Source organism: Conger conger, chromosome 4 (assembly GCF_963514075.1).
Source record: "Conger conger chromosome 4, fConCon1.1, whole genome shotgun sequence".
Classification (NCBI taxonomy): Eukaryota; Metazoa; Chordata; class Actinopteri; order Anguilliformes; family Congridae; genus Conger; species Conger conger.
Window position 1 is genome coordinate 37905410 of NC_083763.1, and position 20103 is coordinate 37925512.

The window sequence follows — 20103 nt, forward strand, 5'->3', positions numbered from 1 at the left end:
AAACTTAATCATAAGTGAATTGCATTCAAAAGTTAATCTGCTTATATAAGTACACATATCATATAATGAAATATTACGTTTTTATAGACAAGTTGAAAAGGCGGAAAAGAATGTGGTTCAAGGGTTTCAAGGCCTGTTGGCTACTTCATAGAAGCTCTTGCTGCTGTTACGTTTACCATTATGTAACAGTCTTAAACTACTTATGGTTCTCTAAATTCTAATTATACTAGTTATTAATAGTTCAAGTTATTATGGCAAAATTAGCAAGTTTACTCAGAACGCAAGTGGCAACCACTGATTATATAGATATGATTACATTACCTTCCGGTAAAAAAAGTATGGAAATTCAACACAAAAACTATGTTTAAAGTGAGAGATAATGTCATAATGGTTGGCAAAAGCCAAAAAAGACAGGAAATTCACAGAAGTTCCGAGAACATTATCTTGACCTATGCACTGACAAGGCTTCCAACACAATGCATTAATACCTGCTATGGGTACTGTAACTATGGTGGTCTACTTCAAACAACATGTACCACTGGGCAGGCTGCTGAGGATTCAATCAAATATTCTCTTTGAATCAACAACCAAATAGATTATTTTACATTTACATTTTAGTCATTTGGCAGACGCTTTTAATCCAAAGCGACTTACAAGTGGTTCTTCCACAAGAGTTCAAGCAACACATCCATAACTAGTACAATACACATGAAGTGCTGTTCTAAACATACAGTCATCATAAGTGCAATTCAATTTTATTTTTATTTTTATTGGTTAGACAAGAGGGATAGGGATATATAGGGGGGGGGGGGGGGAGAGAATCAGGAGGTAGGACTAAGGTACAGTTTGAAAAAGTGTGTCTTTAGTCTGGGCGGCACGGATGGTGCAGTGGGTAGCACTGCCGCCTCACAGCAAGGAGGTCCTGGGTTCGAATCCCCGTCGGCCGGGGCCTCTCTGTGCGGAGTTTGCATGTTCTCCCCGTGTCTGCGTGGGTTTCCTCCGGGTACTCCGGTTTCCTCCCACAGTCCAAAGACATGCAGGTTAGGCCAATTGGAGAGTCTAAATTGCCCGTAGGCATGAGTGTGTGATAAGCGGGTTCAGATAATGGATGGATGGATGGATGTCTTTAGTCTGTAGTCTATACATTTTGATTAATTTTGGCAAATTAAGAGGGGTTCCTCCAAGTCCCGGATTTTAAATTTTAGGCGGGCCAACTTTAAAAAGATGCAGTCAAATTTACGTAATGTAGACTGGGAGCAAGTTCTTGATTGGAGGACTGTGAATGAAAAGTGGAGCAGGTTCAAAAGGGTTATACTTGACGCACAGTGTAAATTTATTCCTAAAGTGCAGAAATGTAAATTAAGAAAACAATCTCTACAGTGGATGAATACAGCTATATGTAAGAGTTTGCAGATAAACAATAAGCTGTATCAGATATATAAAAAGGACAGCACTGAGAGTAATAAATCAGAATATTGTAATATGTGTGCTAAGGTTAAAAAAGAACTAAGGTTAGCCAAATGGCAATTTGAAAGGAAAATCGCGGATGATGCTAAATGCAATCCCAAACGATTTTTTCAATGCTGCAGTAGGAAAAGGAAAATTTAAGAGGAGGTCAAGTGCATTAATAATAACAAAGGAGAACTGCTGTATAACAATAAAGACATTGCAGAGGCATTAAATGCCTACTTTGTTGAGAGTTTTACCAGGGAGGAGGTTACTAGTAGGCCAGAAGGCATACTCAGTACTAACAAGGTTTTAGCCAATATTGAGATAGGGGATAAACATCCCCATACCATGATTTTCAGTACCCGGGCATCGTCTGCAGAAATATCACTACTACTAATAACAGTGGTTCATCAGATTACTGATGTTGTACTGCTATTTTCTTGAACACAACTGTACATTTCTGTGTACAATTGCTGGACTGGTTTTATGCTGTATACTCAGCGTTCAAACAATGTTAGGTCAGGGGGCTGTTTTTAAAAAGTATAGAAAGTATAAATTGTATCGCTTAACAAAGAGGAAGTGACCAAATAGGTGTGTGGACGTTTCTTTGGCAAGTTTGGTCCATAATAAGAATAAGACTAATAAGTACCTGCAATAAATAGAAATATACTGTACATTTTTTAAATAATTATGAAAAAGATGAGTTGAAAGATAAAACAAAAGCTAAGAATTTAACAGCTGTTTATACATTAATGAATATTTTATTGTGAAAAATGTATTCAATGAATTAGGCATAAAACACAGTGAACAATACATTCAATCTGTTGTGCTTTTCCTGTGATACTGACACATGAGTAGCCTATAGCCCTAAGCTCTAGTTATGTAAACATCGTAACTATGGTTAGTTGATTTGCTGATTTGATTCTATGACCATCTCCATTGGTCCATGGTTCTAACTTGATTTATACAAATATTATCACAAGTATCACAAACAATGTAGCCTGTCCAAATAACCAAACTAACTCTGTGTTACGTGCCTTCATCTTAAGATGAGGAAGGGCCCACAAAAAGATCTTGCACAGTGGCCCATCCTAACTAGCTGCCACCACTCCTCTGAACACACAACATGTCAAACCTAAATGGATAGGCTACGCAGAATACTTAAAGGTACAATAGGTAAGGTTTTTGTGTTAAAACATTGTTACAAGACCATTGCAAATCCCTTCCTATCATTGAAAAGGGCTCACTGACACGTTGACTCACCCTCTGCCTATGTTTATAGTCCTTAAATTCTTGTTTCAAAGTGTACATTTGTTGGGCCGTCAATCTGTATCAAAACATTGTACAGCTGTAAAAGTATTCAAGCTCATTGGTTGAAAACTGGTTCTAGCTGCCACAGCCAATGGCATGGGGGCTTATTCTCGTGTAGCTGGCCAAATTGCACTTCAGACAAGTGATCACTGAAACTATTGCTTATTATCCAAGTGAAGACTACAATAGGCGATACAAATATGGTCGCAATTGCACAAGCGTTGTGCTTCAGGTGGATATTTGTAAATTTGGGAAGCTAACTAGTAATAGCTAATAGCTGGTATTGTTTTTTAACTAGATAAGCAATAGGATACAGAGTTTCAGTGATCACTTGTCTGGAGTGAAATTCCTTCAGCTACATTTCCTTTAATCTCTTTACGTGTTCAATAATCCGTGTTTAGCTGAACCTTTATTTCTCTCAAACTGTAAGTTACAGCTGCATCATTTGTGGTGGACTGCCAGCTAGTTACATAGCCAAATTACTTGCTTTCTCACAATATAGTTGGTTAGCTAAAGTGAAAACTTCATAAAGTCGCCTGTTCGGCGAATATTTTCTTATGAGAACACTACGAAAAGACGGCAGGCTCTGTTGCATTTGTCAGTGTCAGCTTTCCAAAATAGTGCACGAGAGCACTGAACTATGTAATAACGCTTTATATTATGCGTTATATTCATAGACTGTGGGAAGGAGTCCATTAGGAGTCTGAAATTGCCTATTGTACCTTTAAATAAAAAAGATTAAATACCTAATAAGTCTAATTTTGCTTATGCTTAATACATACCATAGTATTGGCATTCAAAGTAGTTTGCAGCCATTCACAGATTTACCTTCACAGTCACTTCAACATTCTCTCTTCCCTACGTAGTTGGATCCAAAACGCTTGAAGAAAGATTTGCCTAAGATTCTCAAAACGATCAAAGGTGGAGATCGCATTCTTATTGTGGGCACAACTCAAGAGCCATTTAATGCAGACATCAAATCACTTTGCAAGGTGTACAGTAAGGTTGTCCTCATTCCACGGCCAGACTATGCTTCAAGATATGGTGAGTAAAACATTTTTTTAATTAATTATCTACTAAAGGATAGTTTTACTATAAGAAGTTCATATTTTGGGGCTGATGGGTGGCTCATCTAGTTAAGGTACATGGTCTTAAATCCAGACTGTACCAGTGAGTACTGCAGGTTGATGCACAATCAGCTGTAGTATTGCCCAAGGTTGGAATAGTTTCAGTTAGCTGAGATGACAAATTTGGTAACCATTAAAAGTGGTGGCTGACATCACATACTTCAGAGGAGAGCTGATGTTTGTCTGCACTTTCTTGAATCAACAAAGACCTCTCTCACATTTCCAGGAAGGCAACCCAGAAGGGGTGATTAATGTCCAGTACCAGTCAAAAGTTTGGACACATTTTGGAGCCTTTTTTGTTATTTTTCTCTCTTTCATCAAACAATTCACATGTGGTCAATACGAAGATTCTCAGCTTTTATTAAAGAGTATTTTTATACATTTATACATTTTTACCATGTAGCAATTACAACACTTTTTATGCATTTCAATGTTTGAGGCAAATTTATATAAAGTCAAATGAAATAGTCATGTTTTGTATTTGGTATATATTTGTATGCCATGAAATCTATCAACATCACCAGAGTCTGAATATCTCAAGCGATACTAAAACCACTTTGCATTTCATTGGATCTCTATGGGTATTGGGGGTTGGGACTTGATTCAGCTGTAAATTATGTTGATTCAGTATGGAACACATTTGTGGATTAAATGGTTTTTAGTCATCAAGGGTCTGAGGTATGTGAATTCACATGTGAATTGTTTGATGTCTTATTTTCACTTTTGACTGGTATTGTATAGCTTAGTTCTGCTTAGTTGTTCATGGAAAATGGCTGCGTTCAGAACACAACTGTCGTTCAGAGGCAAAGAATGATTGTGAAATGTAATGTTCTTGCTCCATCTCCAAGAGGAACATCCATATTTTCCCTTACAATCTTTGTCTGTGGACGAACACCAAAGAAAGTAGTGGAAAAGGGCTGTTGGGAGAGATGAAGAAAAAGAGGCAGAACTGTTGTTCAAAAGTTGTTTACTGCACAGTCCTGCAACAAGCACCATCAGAACTATGTATATCTAAAATCTTAACAGGCAAATAAAAGGAAAGGATTAAAGGATGAATCATATCTCAAACATTACATTCAACTGTGTTTAAGTTATTAACAAGCAGCTAAAACCAGGCTTCATTTTTGGAGCTCACTTTTGTTGCTGTTGAGAGATGTTGCTCACTTGTGCCAGTGTGTTATACTCCAGTATATGTGTTTCAGCCACCTGTTTATTTTATTTTTTTCCCCTTTTTTAATTTTATTTTTTATTCCCGCCACCAATAACAACATATATATATATTTGTATATATATTTGTTATATATATTATATATATATATATATATATATATATATATATACATATTATTATATTTAATTAATATGTTGTGAAATTAATATGTTATATATTTTTTAATTTTGAGAAAGAGAAAAAAACATTATGAAGCCTTTGAGAGGGGGTTAAAACTAAACAGACAACATATTAATGAAATATAATAATAAATAAAATCTGGAAATAAAATAAATTTAAAAAGTCTGGAAAGTGGGGCTTGTGTGTGCAGCATTGTGTAGACATTTGGAGACGTAGAACAACAGACAGGCGGGTGAATAGACAAACAGACAAGTGGGTAGATAGGCAGGATTGTTGACTGGGAGCCTTGACTGGGTAGCATGGAAAAGGGGAGAGAATTTTAAAAAATGAAATAAAGAGAGGGAAAAAAGTTACAAATATTAATAATACATCCCTAAATACAGAAAAAAAAGAACAATAATAAAAGGAAAATATGCAGGATTGTGGATGGGCTGGATTGGGATATGGTATTGCACAGAGAGTGTTTCTGGAGTATATGTTTGTGAGTGGGGGGATTAGTCAACAGGCAAATTAAAAGATTTTATGAAAGGACCCCAAATGTTTGCAAAGTGTGAGCTTTGGTGCTGGTGTGAGATTATTTCCATGCTGGGTGATATGTGTTCTGTGAATTACCTTATATTGTATTAGTTGTAGATTAGTATTGGTGGTCATCCATTTAAATGTCAATGGTAACAATACGGTAAGAATGTGAAGTCAATCATATTTTCTCACAAGAAAGTAATTGCAGTCAGTATTTTTACTTTGTCTATTGTCTCCAGAGGTGTAAAGTCTGGGCGTCAGTAAAAGTCTAACCATGTGTTTCTTCCACCCATCAACGCAGTCAGTTCTACCTCCTAGTGTCATGGTTTCCCCAGCCTACATAGGGAAATTTCAGGTTTTACCTCGCTAGACCATGAAAGGGCATGCCAGCCACGTTGATCAAGCCTTCCGCTTGTTGAATGTGGGTGTAATCATTGCCGATCTCGGTCAGCTACGAGGATAGCTATTTAAGCCTCTTCCTGGCACTGCTCTGGGCTTTCTGACATGCACTGAGCCGGTAAAGAGGTAGTTGGAGGACTACTTTTAGCCTTGAAAGGTATTCAGAAACCTCTCTAGAATTAATGACAAGTGTAGAGACTGGAAATTATGATTTTCATTTGGTTGGCTGGTTCACCAGGAGATTCCTCCTTATTTTGGTTTCATAACCCCTCTTCACATTAGAGGAGCAAGAGGCACAGTTTTCCTCTGGGGATTCTGCTTCCACGTCTCTGGAAGAACCCTAAGATAGCTTTATCGAGACTCTTCCGCTACTTCGGAAGAATCTAGTTTTTCCCTGACCAATGTTCTTTCACGGGACAATTTTCTGTCCAGTTCTTTCCAGTTTTGGTTCCCTTTTTCAGTTATTTTTTCAAACGAGGCTCGCCAGTTTCTTCAGGAATTCCGTGCTAGTCTGCAGATACCCTGTTTGACCAATTTTACGGTTTTGTTTCAGTTGGCGTTTCGCCGGGGAGTTTCTTTCCCATTTTCTATTCTTCCCCTCTCCTCTAGTAGCCCCACACACTTGTAAGGGGTTCCTAGACTGTATCAGTGGTTATCCTACTTATCATGGGGAACTTGGTCACTCTTGGTCTTCTGCCCCCACTCCCTCACAGAACACCAAAGCAAATTATGGAGGGACCAGCGACCCTGGATCAGATTTTGGTCATGCAACAGGCCGTTCTGACTGCTCATGAAGGGGGACTTCAAGCCCTGCAGGCTTAACAACAAAATATGATGGCCCAACAGGGTTTGTTGATAGAGCAACTGTGCCACCAGGATGACTGTCTGTGCAAATTAACCGAGGTGTTCAGTAAACAGCGTGCCACCGTGATACCACCCCATCGGTCCTATGATTGTGCCATCAATTTATATCCAGGCACAGTACCTAGGGGCTCTCTGTACTCCTTATCCATCTGCTATTAAGGAGGCACTGGCCAACGGGTATATTTGACCCTCCACATCACTGGCGGGTGCCAGTTTCTTTTTTGTGGGGGAAAAAAAGATGGAGGGCTAAGTATTTGTATTGACTACCGGGGACTGAACGGCATCTGCAATCACCCGGAACACACCTTCTCGGTTCCAATGGACCACCAAAGTGCAAGCAGCTTTTACAGAGTCAATTTTTGGTCTGGACTGACCATAAGAACTTGGAATACATGGCTCAGGCAGTAAGAGCGTCGTCTGGCAGTCGGAGGGTTGCCGGTTCAATCCCCCGCCTGGGCTGTGTCGAAGTGTCCCTGAGCAAGACACCTCACCCCCAAATGCTCCTGACGAGCTGGTCGGTGTGTGAGTGCGTGTATGAATGGATGAATGAGAAGCATCAATTGTACAGCGCTTTGGATAAAGGCGCTATATAAATGCCAACCATTTACCATTTACATCCAGGGCCCTATAGGTTATAGCTATATCCACATGTAATATTTCAGTTTTAAACACAACTGTTACTGTGAAATTAAACTAGAACAAAGTCTTACACTTAATATTTGTTTCGGGGGGTTTTCCCTTCAATCTCCTCTTCAGGAGGTGACATGCATGCTCATTTGTGTTAAGTAGGGGTGTAACGGTACGTGTATTCGTACTGAACCGTCACAATATGGATTTTACATATTAGTTGTACGGAGAATACACAGTAGCCTACGTGCGAATATTGACGAACGTAATGCGGAACCAAATTTCACAAGCGTGAGTTCCACCCTCAAATATTAATGTGTAAGCAAGTTAGCAACATGCCATGCTAAGCTTAGCTCAAGCTGATTGGCGTCTGACTGAGTCAGTCCCACTATGGCAATACGGTTTCGCACAAAGTTACTCTCCCATGCCCATGCCAACGCAAACAGCACCATTTCATACCGACACAAACAATATTTTTTAAGGCACAAATGAGCATAAACCCAGCACAAACTAATGACAACACTTTGGGCCGATTCAGAGCTTGTTGGGGTGTGCTAATAATAAAATCTAAATAAACATAACGGCACTTAACAAAACAAATACAGCACAAACGCAGCACAAACGAATGAGACTATTTTGGAGCGATTTTGACAATGATGGGGTGGAAAATTATGTCACAATTTATGTAAAAAATTATGTTTCATAACTAAAGAATAAAAATAGCACATTTGTTTCTTTCAAGATGCAGTGGGTAGCACTGCCGCCTCACAGCAAGGAGGTCCTGGGTTCGAATCCCTGCCTTTCGCTCAATGTATGCTGGGATAGGCTCCAGCCCCCCTGCAACCCTGTTCAGGATAAGCGGGATAGGATAATGAATGAATGAATTAATGTTTCTTTCAATGGCACAAATGAGCACAAACATAGAACAAAAGACCGCCACTACTTTGGAGCAATTTGGAGTTATTTGGGGTGGAAAATGACGTCAAAACTCATAAAATATAATGTGAAATATATGAATAATCATACCGGCACAAATAATTATTTTTAGAGCAAAAACTTATTTTTATTCATGTTCTGATCACATGCCAACTTCACAGAGGTCTTTTGGGTCTGTGATCGCAGAGTTAATTGTGTATGTGGCACTTGTCTGAGTTGTCCCTCTGTGAACAATCGCCACCACCTTAGTTGTGTTACGGTTCAAAGGTTAGTCTTCTGAAACATGAGAGCTGCTGGTTCTCAGCAAATATATAGCCTGTGGGCTTCAGATGGGTGATCCTGTTGTCCTCCCTTTCTTTACTGGGGCGGACAACAATCTCCCAAGCCATCTGTGTCATATTGCGGATTTCGCACATTGAAGGGTTACCTTGACGGATCATGAGCATGACCTGGGTATGAACACAAGGGTGAAGGTTGTGTAAGTAGAGGGACTTGAAGGCTGGGTCTTCCTCTAGGCAAGGCCCATTTCTACCTTGAAAGAATGCATGCCTGAAGCATCTATCATACTGTTCAGAATGGTTGTACTTTATCTGGATGATTGTGATTGTTGGCGATGTCTCATCAGCAAAAGGGGAATATTCCTCAGCTAAGGCTTTACAAATCTGAACAAAGACGGGTCGGCCGTCTTGAGAGGTGGACCATTAAGGATATTCATCATCAGTGGACCTGTGGGTTGCCTGATGGGGTAACTGCTGTAATGGATGTGGAGCTTGTAGAATCCAGCAGAGGATGGAAGAGAAGATGGCACATAATCAAATGTGGTTTCCAAAGTGTGACCGTTTTTCTTTGCCTGACGGTAGGCATCTTCTTTTGGAAGGAGAAAGATGTTCAGTTTGGGAAAGCGATTGGGGAGCAGCACATGCAGTTTCCTTCTAAGTGTCAGTAGCTCCTCTTTGTTGCAGCAGACATTTCACTCAGCTGAATGCAAATCTTCTGAATAGTGTATGGCTTTCTTAGTAGCAGTGCGGACCTCGTGGATGAGGCTGGAATTCCGCTCTTTCAGCACCTTAATCTCATCTGCTAATGCTGCGTTGCTTTGAAGGAGCTCAGGATAGCCAGGGGCTAGGCTTTGGACCAAGGAAGAAATGAACTGCTTGGCTAGGAGGAACTCCATCACTATGGTTGGAATGGAGGGTAATGTGTTTAGATGTATGCACAGTTGGTAGATTGATGACAGTTCCTCTGGACGTTAGCAAAGGCGCTGCAGTAGTAAGCACTTAAGTGTCACTAGGTTTGTTTGTGTATGACAAATAATGCTTTTTGCCCAATCTTTATAGTAAAAAAAAAAAAATCTGTGTAAATTTTGAGCAAATTGCTCTGACTAAGTTGTTAGCAACTGTTCACACAATAAGAACATCACACACAGTGCTGTATCTGGCTGAAAATGGATGTTTAACAAATGTTACCAAGCTAACAGCGTTAAATGTCAGAAAGCAAATTGCTAGCTCGCTAATGTAGCTAGTGTATTCACCAGGAGACAAGCTGGAATTTCAACACAGGCTCTGTCCAACACAGGATTATGTCATCCACTTTGCCTCTAAAAATGTAGCTCCCCTTGTTTTAGTTTTCCTCCAGTTCCACTCCAATGTTGATGGGCCCTAATTTTAAGATGTGACCAGGCTCCGTGTGTAAGTCATTTAAGTTAGTTCTATACTTTTCAAACCATGCAAACCAATGTAGTGAATTTATCCCATTCTAGCCCAACTCACAGGCTTTAATGTGTCATTTTCTGATGAGAAATGTTACACAAGTACCATAGACATAGACCATGAGTAACCTAGCAAAATGCTGAAATCTGATTTAAATGTTAGCAGACATTTCACTCAGACATTTCTTATATGAAAGAATCATAGTGGTAGCATTATAGCATGTTCACTAGTGAATCCTGCTTCTGTTTTAAGCATTTCCATAATATGGAGTAAAAAGTAACATTTGCTTAACTAATATGATACTTGTGCACATATACATAATTATAGATGAGTGGTGGTCTAAGTATTATACTTGTTTCAGCCCAGGTACACTAGGTTATGAAACACCACTAAACCTGTTGCTAAGACCAACTAGCATCTAGCTAGCTGCGGTGGTGTTTGTAGCATTTTAGCTAGCTAGTTAATCCTGTTATGGTTAGATTTTGTTTCATATTAATAATACTCAAATATGTTGAGCCAAAAGTAACATTTGCTTTACTTCTGTGATACTTGTGCATGCATATGTTGGGGTGCAGACACTATCACCTTATTTAAAGCTAGGCTAAAAACGTATCTCTTTAGTCTGTCCTATACTTGAGGGGCAGGGGTGGCTGGCATAAGCTCTGGTGGACTCAGCGGTCAGTGCTGTCACTGGATCATTGTTGGTAGTGCTGTGTTAAGCAGAACCAGTCATGGTCTGGTGGTGACTGTCTTAAGCCTGCCTTCATGGTAGTGTTGGCCACTGCCTCTGTCTCCCTTAGCTATGCTGCCATAGCCTTATTCTGCTGAGGTTCTCCTTATCGCATGCAGGCACCTCTCTCTCTCCTGCTGTGATTGACCAATTACCATCTGAACCCCCCTAACAATGTTACTTTCCTCTTCTCCCTGCTCTGAGCACCGGCCCAGATCTCTAGCCCAACTTTTCCTGTGCACCCCCTCCTGGCCCGGAGCTCTAGCCCAAGACCAGCCATACAACTCCCTCCTGTCCCCTTGCCTGACAGTGCCACCCATTGGTGTTCCCACCATCCCTCTACCTCATTTCTGCTTTGACTTTTTAATTGGACATTTATGTACTTTCATTCATCTGTTTGTATTTAAAACCATTCTTTCAACAAACCGGTATCAACCACCGGCAGATGGGTTCCCCTACTGAGTCAGGTTCTGCTCAAGGTTTCTTCCTGTAAGCCAGGGAGTTTTTCCTTGCCACTGTTGCCATTGGCATACTCTTGGGGACTGGTTTCTCTGTAAAGCTGCTTTGTGACAAAGGCCCTTTTTTAAAAGCGCTGTACAAACAAAAATGGAATTGAATTGAATATTTAGCTATATCAAACAATAGCCTACTTAAATCACCATAGCTGTGTTAACATTAACTATATGGTTTTAAAGCTTTTCTTTCATGATATGTAATGATTTGGACATTAACTGTCATTAAGTATGAGTGTTCTAGCCTAAGAAAGCACTATCAACTGTTTATACATGATTTTGTACAACTATCAGCAGTGAACAAACATTACTAGATATAACCATTGCACATGACAATGCTGCCACCTGCCTCATTCATCGGAAAGGAATTAAATGGCAAATATGGTTGTTTTGTCTTAGAGAGGGAGCAGAAAAACAATGCAAGCTTTATTTGCTTCTGAACCACAGTTGTCTTGTCTAAAAAAGGAAGGACAACATGTTTTATTTGTGTTGGTTGTGTCTGTGATGCAGCAGATCTTTCAGGAAATATATTTTGGTTATATATTCAGCCCAGCCTTTGTTTTCAGGACGAAGATGTTGTACTCACAGGTACTTTGTAGCTGTTTTAAAAGTCCCCCGGAAATTTTTAGTTTTAGGTTGACTAGCTTAATTTGGTGGCTATGTGAATTTAACAACAGAACGTACGATTAATGAAGAAAATGTTTAAAAATTGAAATTAAGATTGCCTTTCCCAAACCCTGGACCCTCCTGCTTGATTTATTTTTGATTTAATCAAAAATATTCATCAATAGTAATATTTAAATATTTAATATAGTTTGATATAGTTGTATTTATAGCAAGCAGTCCAATATATTATTGTATAAATTTAGTGTTTGAACACAGATCGCAAATGGGAGGAGTTGACATGCTAACTACTAGAATGAAACACTACTCTAAACCAGCGGAGTTGTCATGTCCATCTTTTGAGCATGCAAGCCTCTTCTCCAGTAATTTAAATGTCAAACTTCCCTTCCCCCAGTGGACATTTGATTTTGAAACTGCAGCAAATCATACCTGTGAGAACATAATCTTCATTCTGCACAAAAGTGTTCATAGGCATGTATTTGCCATGAGATTGGGTAGCACATATTTTTGTAAAGTCGGAGAGTGTACTTGCCATTCCTGACCTTTCAATTGTTTTGCCCAGTAATGTGGAAGCAGATTATCATGAAGAATGGTGGGGAGGTGACCAAAATGTTGGACCTCAGCTCTTTGGCCAAGATCTCAGATGGTTACACACAGAGTCACATGGTCCAGGTTGTCCAGTCTGTCTTGACAGATCGCCGCATACAACAGCTTTCCAAGAGACCACTGACTGCATCGGAATTTGTCAAACCACTGGCCAAGACTGACCCAGTGTTCCAGGATGAAGAGGAAGCTTTTAAAGTAAATGCCATTTGTAATATATTTTCATAAGTTTATATCGCAGATGTGTGATTAATTAAACAATAATAATAAGCATTGTGTCACTGATAACAAAAAAATAATAATAATAAGTCTTAATAAATGATTAATTAATCATTAATACAAAATATAAAGATGAATAATAATGAATAATATTAGAAAAAATAATAAAGAAAAAACACACAGGAATGTCTATGTGAATGGAATGCTCTGCCTCTTCAGTTATTGTAGATTGTATGACTTATATCCATGTCTCCATAACCATATGCTCTTGTCTGCCACACAGAGCCAAAAGATGAAATGCATATAGCCCTGAAAAAAATGAACATACTTTCAACATGGATTTCTGCTTAACAGCGTAGCATAATTTACCCATTTCAGTGTCTCAACATATCTACATATAATGCATAGTTCTCCTGTGGTGAGCCATGGTCTGCAATATAAAAGGGACTTACAATCACAAAGCACTTTATTAGGAACACCTGTACACCTACTTATTCATGTGATTCAGTTCCATTTCTTTCAGCCAAGAGCAGAAAGCTGAGGCTGCAGTGGGCACAGGGTCACCAAAACTGGACAGTTGAAGACTTTAAAAACATAGCATGGTCTGAATATCGATTTCTGCTGAGGCATAGAGGATAGAGTTAGAATTTGGCATTAACAGCATGAATCCATGGACTCAACTTCCCCTGTGTTAACAGTCCAGGCTGGTGGCAGTGTTGTAATGGTGTGGGTAATGTTTATTAGTTATCAATTGATTTTGTCCTTTTTTTGTTCTAGGTCTTTTCTTCCTATGAATGGCAGTGTTTTTATTGATTTATCCACACTTTCTCCATTTGTCACCATTTAGCTGTTGACACATTGTTAGCCCAATCCATATTTGTCTTAAAAAGGGTGCGTCGGCCTTCCAAACTTCAGACAATTTAAAGAGCGCACAGAGGCCCGCACTACAATGATTAATGAAGCGAGTTAACTTAATTTATTTTTGTTTTCAAGGCAGACATGTTTCTGCTCATGCCATCTTCAATGCCCTTCAAGATACGTAGTTAGCGAAACACAGGTGGTACTTGAAATGTTCACCTCCAAAGACACATGATACCACATGACAAATACTGCAATCATTCAAATACGCACAACAAGAATAATGACAATCCATTATATTAACAATTTGTGTAGCATTAAAATACTGTTGTGTTCAAGAAAATAGCAGTACAACATCAGTAACCTGATGAACCACTGTTATTAGTAGTAGTGATATTTCTGCATGGTAAATACTTTACTTGTAGAAGTAGTAGTATAATAGAAAAACAACAGACCCAACTGTCATGACATGCATGCTGCTTGTTCTGAGTACATGGCTCAGGCAGTAAGAGCAGTTGTCTGGCAGTCGGAGGATTGCCGGTTCGATCCCTGCCCGGGCTGTGTCGAAGTGTTAGACACCTAACCCCCAAATGCTCCTGACGAGCTGGTCGGTGCGTTGCATGGCAGCCAATCGCCGTTGGTGTGGGAGTGTGTGTATGAATGGGTAAATGAGAAGCATCAATTGTACAGCACTTTGGATAAAGGCGCTATATAAATGCCAACCATTCATTGAAAGGGGCAGGTTCAAAATAATAGCAGTATTGAGTTTAATTAGAGAATTCATTCATTCTGTGAAAAAACATTGCAAAGTAAAATGGGCCGTTCCAAACGTTATTTGGAGGAACAATGTCATTTGATTAAAAAGTTGATTGGAGAGGGTAAAACTTATAAAGAAGTGCAGCAAATTATAGGTGCTCAGCTAAAATGATCTTGAATGCTTTAAAATGGCAACAAAAACCCAAAACAAGCAGAAGAAAACGAGCAACTACAGTTAAAACGGATTGAAGAATGGCAAAGATTCAGCCATTCATTCGCTCCAGAAAGATCAAAGACGATCTACAATTACCTGTTACAGTCAGAAGACATTTGATCGAAGCTAAGCTATCAGCAAGAAGCCCCCGTAAAGCACCATTCTTGAAAAAATGGCATGTGTAGAATCGGTTAAAATTTGCCAAGGAAAACATTGATTGGTCCAAAGAGAAATGGCGTAACATTCTGTGGACTGATGAGAGTAAAATTGTTCTTTTCGGGTCTAGTGGTCATCCCCAGTACGTCAGACGACCCCCAGGTTAATTCAAGCCACAGTACACTGTGAAGCATGGTGGCGCAAAAATCATGGTATGGGAATGTTTTCCATACTACGGTGTTGGGTTCGTATACCAGGGATCATGGATCAGTTTGAATACATCAGAGTACTTGAAGAGATTATGTTGCTGTATGCCGAAGAGGAAATGCCCCTGAAATGGGTGTTTCAACAAGACAACAACCGCGAACACATGAGTAAGCGAGCAACATCTTGGTTCCAGATAAAAAGGATTGAGGTAATGGAGTGGCCAGCTCAATCCCCCGACCTCAAGCCCATTGGAAACTTGTGGGGTGACATTAAAAATGCAGTTTCTGAAGTAAAACCCAAAAATTCACAGGTACTGTGGAATGTAGTTTGTTCATCCTGGGCTGAAATACCTGTTTCTAGGTGCCAGAAGTTGGTCGACTCGATGCAATGCAGATGTGCAGCAGTTACCAAAAACAATGGTTGTGCAACTAAATATGAGTTCAGTAATTTAAAGTGAAGTTAAATCTTGAAAAAATTCTGCAGTTTATACAGTTTGAAGGGTTTGAAGAGAAAAATGTTGACACTGCCATTTGTTTTTTAAGATTAATATTCATTTTCTTTGCTTCTTGTAAAAGAATAACACATACTTGATACAATTTGCTAATGCTTTGATTTGGAATTGAATGTGTAATGTTTCCACTACATTTGAAATATTGAACTAAAAGCTATTCAAAATATCAAATATTCACTTTTTTTAATGAACTGCTATTTATTTGAATACAACTGTAGTTGTATAAGTTTGGATGTGCTAGACCACTTTTCTTTTGAATAATTGTTTTTTTTTTTACCTTATGTTTTTTATTGTTCCAAGTATGGAGTGGGGAAAACTTAAAGCTGGAGTGGGGTATTGGAATTGATATTACTTGAAATAAAAGCCAGTACTTTCAGTGACTTTTTGTTTTAAAAATACTAGTGATTTTCTTATTTCCTGTGACAATAATTTCTCTAACTCTATACATTTCTTCAGTGTAGTTTAGTTCAGTTGTATTTGTTCTTTATGTTCATCTTCTATGGCCTTTATTTGCTTTCCAAGGTCTATTTTTCTTTTTTCCTTTGGCCGCTTCATTTAAACATTTTTAGACATTTGTAATATTTTGGATATTATTCCTTCTTATTCCTCCTTGATTCATTTTCACGTTTTGTAACCATGATGTCTGTTCTACTGTCTTGTGTTGAATATTGTGGTCATTAATTAGGGTCTCATATTATGATGAATGTGTGTGTTTATTTCCATACAGAACTGGTATGCTAAAACTCCTCAGGGGCGGAAACGAGCCAAAGCAGCCGCAGGCAAAGATGGAGAAGAGGAGGCACCTCTGAAGGGAGACAAAGTTGCTAATAAAAAATGAAATATGTCTGCAACAACAAAAACATACATTTTAATAAAAAATTACAAATCATAATATGAGTACTCACATTTAGGAGATGCAATTGATTAAATATTGTAACATTTGTTTTGTGCTTAAAAGCAAAGATTTATGTGCTTTCTGATACAATTGAAAAAGTTCAGCATATTTTATTTGTCTCATGATTGTGTTATACAATATAATTGCAAATAATGATTATGTGAGCCTAACATGCATACTCCGTGACCACTTTATTAGACCAGTATGCCATCTCGCAAATATCTAATCAGCCAGTCATGAGACCACAACTCAATGCATAAAGGAATGCAAACATGGTGCAGAGGTTCACTTGTTGTTCAATGAAGCACGGTGGAGGATGTGTCTTGGCTTGGGCTTGCATGGATGCTTCAGGAGTGGGCTCACTAATATTTATTGATGATGTAACTTATGATGGTAGCAGCAGGATGAATTCATTCTGTCTGTCAACTTATGGAGAAATGCATCTAAACTAATTTGGAGGAACTTGACCCAAAAAAACACTGCAAACACAACAAAGGAATTGGGGAGAAAAAGTGGAAGGTCTTAGCCTGGCCAAGTCAATCATCAGACCTTAACCCAATTGAGCATGGATTTCACCTTCTGAGGAGATTGAAGGTAAGCAGGAATACACCCTGGACAGGTCGCCAGTCCATCGCAGGGCACACACACCATTTACTCACACACTCATACCTATGGGCAATTTAGACTCTCCAATCAGCCTAACCTGCATGTCTTTGGACTGTGGGAGGAAACCGGAGCACCTAGAGGAAACCCACGCAAACACGGGGAGAATATGCAAACTCCACACAGAGAGGCCCCGGCTGACCAGGATTAGAACCCAGGACCTCCTTGCTGTGGGGTGGCAGTGCTACCCACTGCACCATCCATGCCACCAGATGTATTTATTAAAACCTGATACCTTGTCTACATCAATGCCCCAAGTCTCAAAGAACATTCACACTAATGAAGTTAGTACAGCATGTTGGATTTATTCATGCACATGAGGCCAATTTCAGCATAACCTGTGGGTTGAATGACTGTCAATCTACATTCTAGAATCTACAAGTGCCTTCTGATGAGGAAATGCATAATGTGATTAAATGCTTCCCTCCATTAATCTTAGAGATAGCCATGTCAGTTTTATTCTCCAATGCAAATCTGCTTCCAATTCCAACATCTGTAGCTTTCGACGCAGTTCTAGGTCCAAGTCTGCCTGGTTACTCTCTCAAACGGTGTTAATGGCAGAGATTGCTAAGGCTTTGAGTGCTCTTGGTGGAGCTCTCTCATATGGAGTCCCAATAGTGTGGAACTCCCTTCCAAAATTAGTTAGAGCAGCACTAGCTTCCACAATATGACGTATGCGTGAGAGAAATGGCTCTTTCAGGGGGAATTTTTTTGGCAAATTGATTGACAATGAGGAGGGGGAAGCAGAGCTGTAGCCTATCGGGAACAGAAAATTTACAGACATTTGACAGACATTTAGACGCATGCTTCACTGCACTTACATTTTCTTTAGCCTACTGTTCTGTCATGGGTATGCATGTGGACTGTAAAAATAATAATAAAAAGTTTACATTTTCCATTCAACTTTATATGGTTTGCAATCCCAGAATTTATGTAGCCTACATCAACGACGGCAACTTTTGCTGTGAACTCCAACACCCCCACCGACAGAACTCGTCAAGAGATGTTGATAGCCGAAGTGGGAATGTGTCTGGCCCAATTTGGAGAATCAATTTGGACTGCATACAGAACAGAAAAGAGGGAAATAAAAAACACTATTATCTGCATATGAGCAAACAAGTACACAAGCTAATTTTTCGAAACAATGTGTATTAATATTGAAAGAAAATATTGATACATTTACATTTTAAAGTGTGTACAATAACTGACTCCCTGCATCATTCTTTCCTCTCTGTTGCTGCATTCCTATGGCCATGAAATGGGATTACTACAAAAGTCTGCAGTCTGTCAATTCTCAACCTTCTAACACTATCTACCCATTTCCTTCCATCTACCACCCACCCAACACACTCTTAATGGTATATCAAAGTGGCACACAATGCTGAGGGGATTAGCAATCTCTCTACACACAGCAAAAGTGCTATACTAGATGTTTAGTCATCATAAAACAAACCAAGGTATTTAACTCCCGCTGTGTGTTGACCTCTGATGTCAACATTGCGGCGCCACAACGCCCATCGTGCCCATAAGACAACACTGACAACAAGTGTCAATCCATGGTATTTGAAGGCAGCTCCAAACAATCTCGGGTTATAATGATCGTGTTATATCGCATTTTTGAGCTCACTAGCTCACATAGCCATGAAGTAATGGCACATCTTCCTTTATCCCGCCCCATAGATAATTATGTTTATTATGGTTGGATTCCAAATTTCAAAGCCAAGACAATAAAAATGAATGCATATAATTTACATGCTTAGCTAGAGAATTAGACAACTGTCTTATTTGCACCAAATGACAATATAATAACTAATATCTGCCCTGGATAGGCAAGGCAGTCCCATTACGTAGGTGAGCGCACCAGGCAACCAATAACAGCACTTGCGCTTTCACTCTGCTCCATTGCTTCGAAAGTACTGAAAGATTCCTGCTAGCCATGACATCTTCAGGAGATTCAAATGCAGTGAAACTACCCTATGCAGTGAAACTACCCAATAATTAGCTCGTCTACTCCAGCTTTTTTTTCCCTTTTTTAATGTGTGAGTAACTCAACTCTACCTCCCATACCATATGTAGTATTTAGCATGTTACCTAGGTTTAGTATAATCATTCTGCTTAATAAGGTTATTGGTGAGAATTGTGTCATCTATCCATCACCCACACTACAGTACAGTCAGCCTAAAGTAGCCAGCTAGGCTATCAACCACTAAAGTTACAATGCACAGGCTTATTTCAATTCAGCTAAAAATGTATTCATTGACAGGATCATTAAAACGCTGTACTGACAAGTACGATTCATTTCTTTAACAACCCTGACCAGAGAATGCGGTTAAACGAAGGCAAAGAATGGCTAGACATTAAGGATTTTCATCCGTCCTCACATAAGTGGTGTTCAGTCCACTTCAGAATTTCACAGGTAATGTGACCAGACAAATGAGTAGGACATAACAAGCAAGCTCACTAACTAGCTAGCTACATTAAAGGCACAATAGGTAAGCTTTTTGTGTTAAAACATTGTTACAAGACCATTGTAAATCCCTTCCTATCACTGAAAAAGGTTAACTGACATGTTGACTCACCCTCTGGCTGTGTTCACAGGCCTTAAATTCGCGTTTCAAAGTGTAAATTTGTTTGGCCATCACTTTGTATCAAAACATTGTACAGCTGTACACAACTTCAAGAGTTAATTGGTTGAAAATTGGTTCTAACTGCCACAGCCAATGGCGGGCTTGTTTTGATTGTTCACGTAGCTGCCCAAATTGCACTCCAGACAAGAGATCACTGAAACTCTATACTATTGCTTATTATCCAACTGAACACTACACATCTAGTTATAAAACAACACTAGTTATCAGTAGCAACA

At 39.2% G+C, this 20103-nt stretch overlaps 1 protein-coding gene across 1 annotated transcript in view; it reads left to right on the plus strand.

The window, feature by feature from the left end:
- zgc:153738 (uncharacterized protein LOC558115 homolog) overlaps positions 1-16543 on the plus strand; it is a 124010-nt gene extending 107467 nt beyond the window's left edge. The window contains exons 17-19 of the mRNA XM_061239245.1: positions 3627-3804; positions 12721-12959; positions 16410-16543. Coding sequence (XP_061095229.1) covers positions 3627-3804; positions 12721-12959; positions 16410-16520 — 528 coding nt within the window. The 3' untranslated portion in view covers positions 16521-16543. The remainder of the gene's footprint in view (positions 1-3626; positions 3805-12720; positions 12960-16409) is intronic.
- The last annotated feature ends 3560 nt before the right edge of the window (positions 16544-20103 follow it).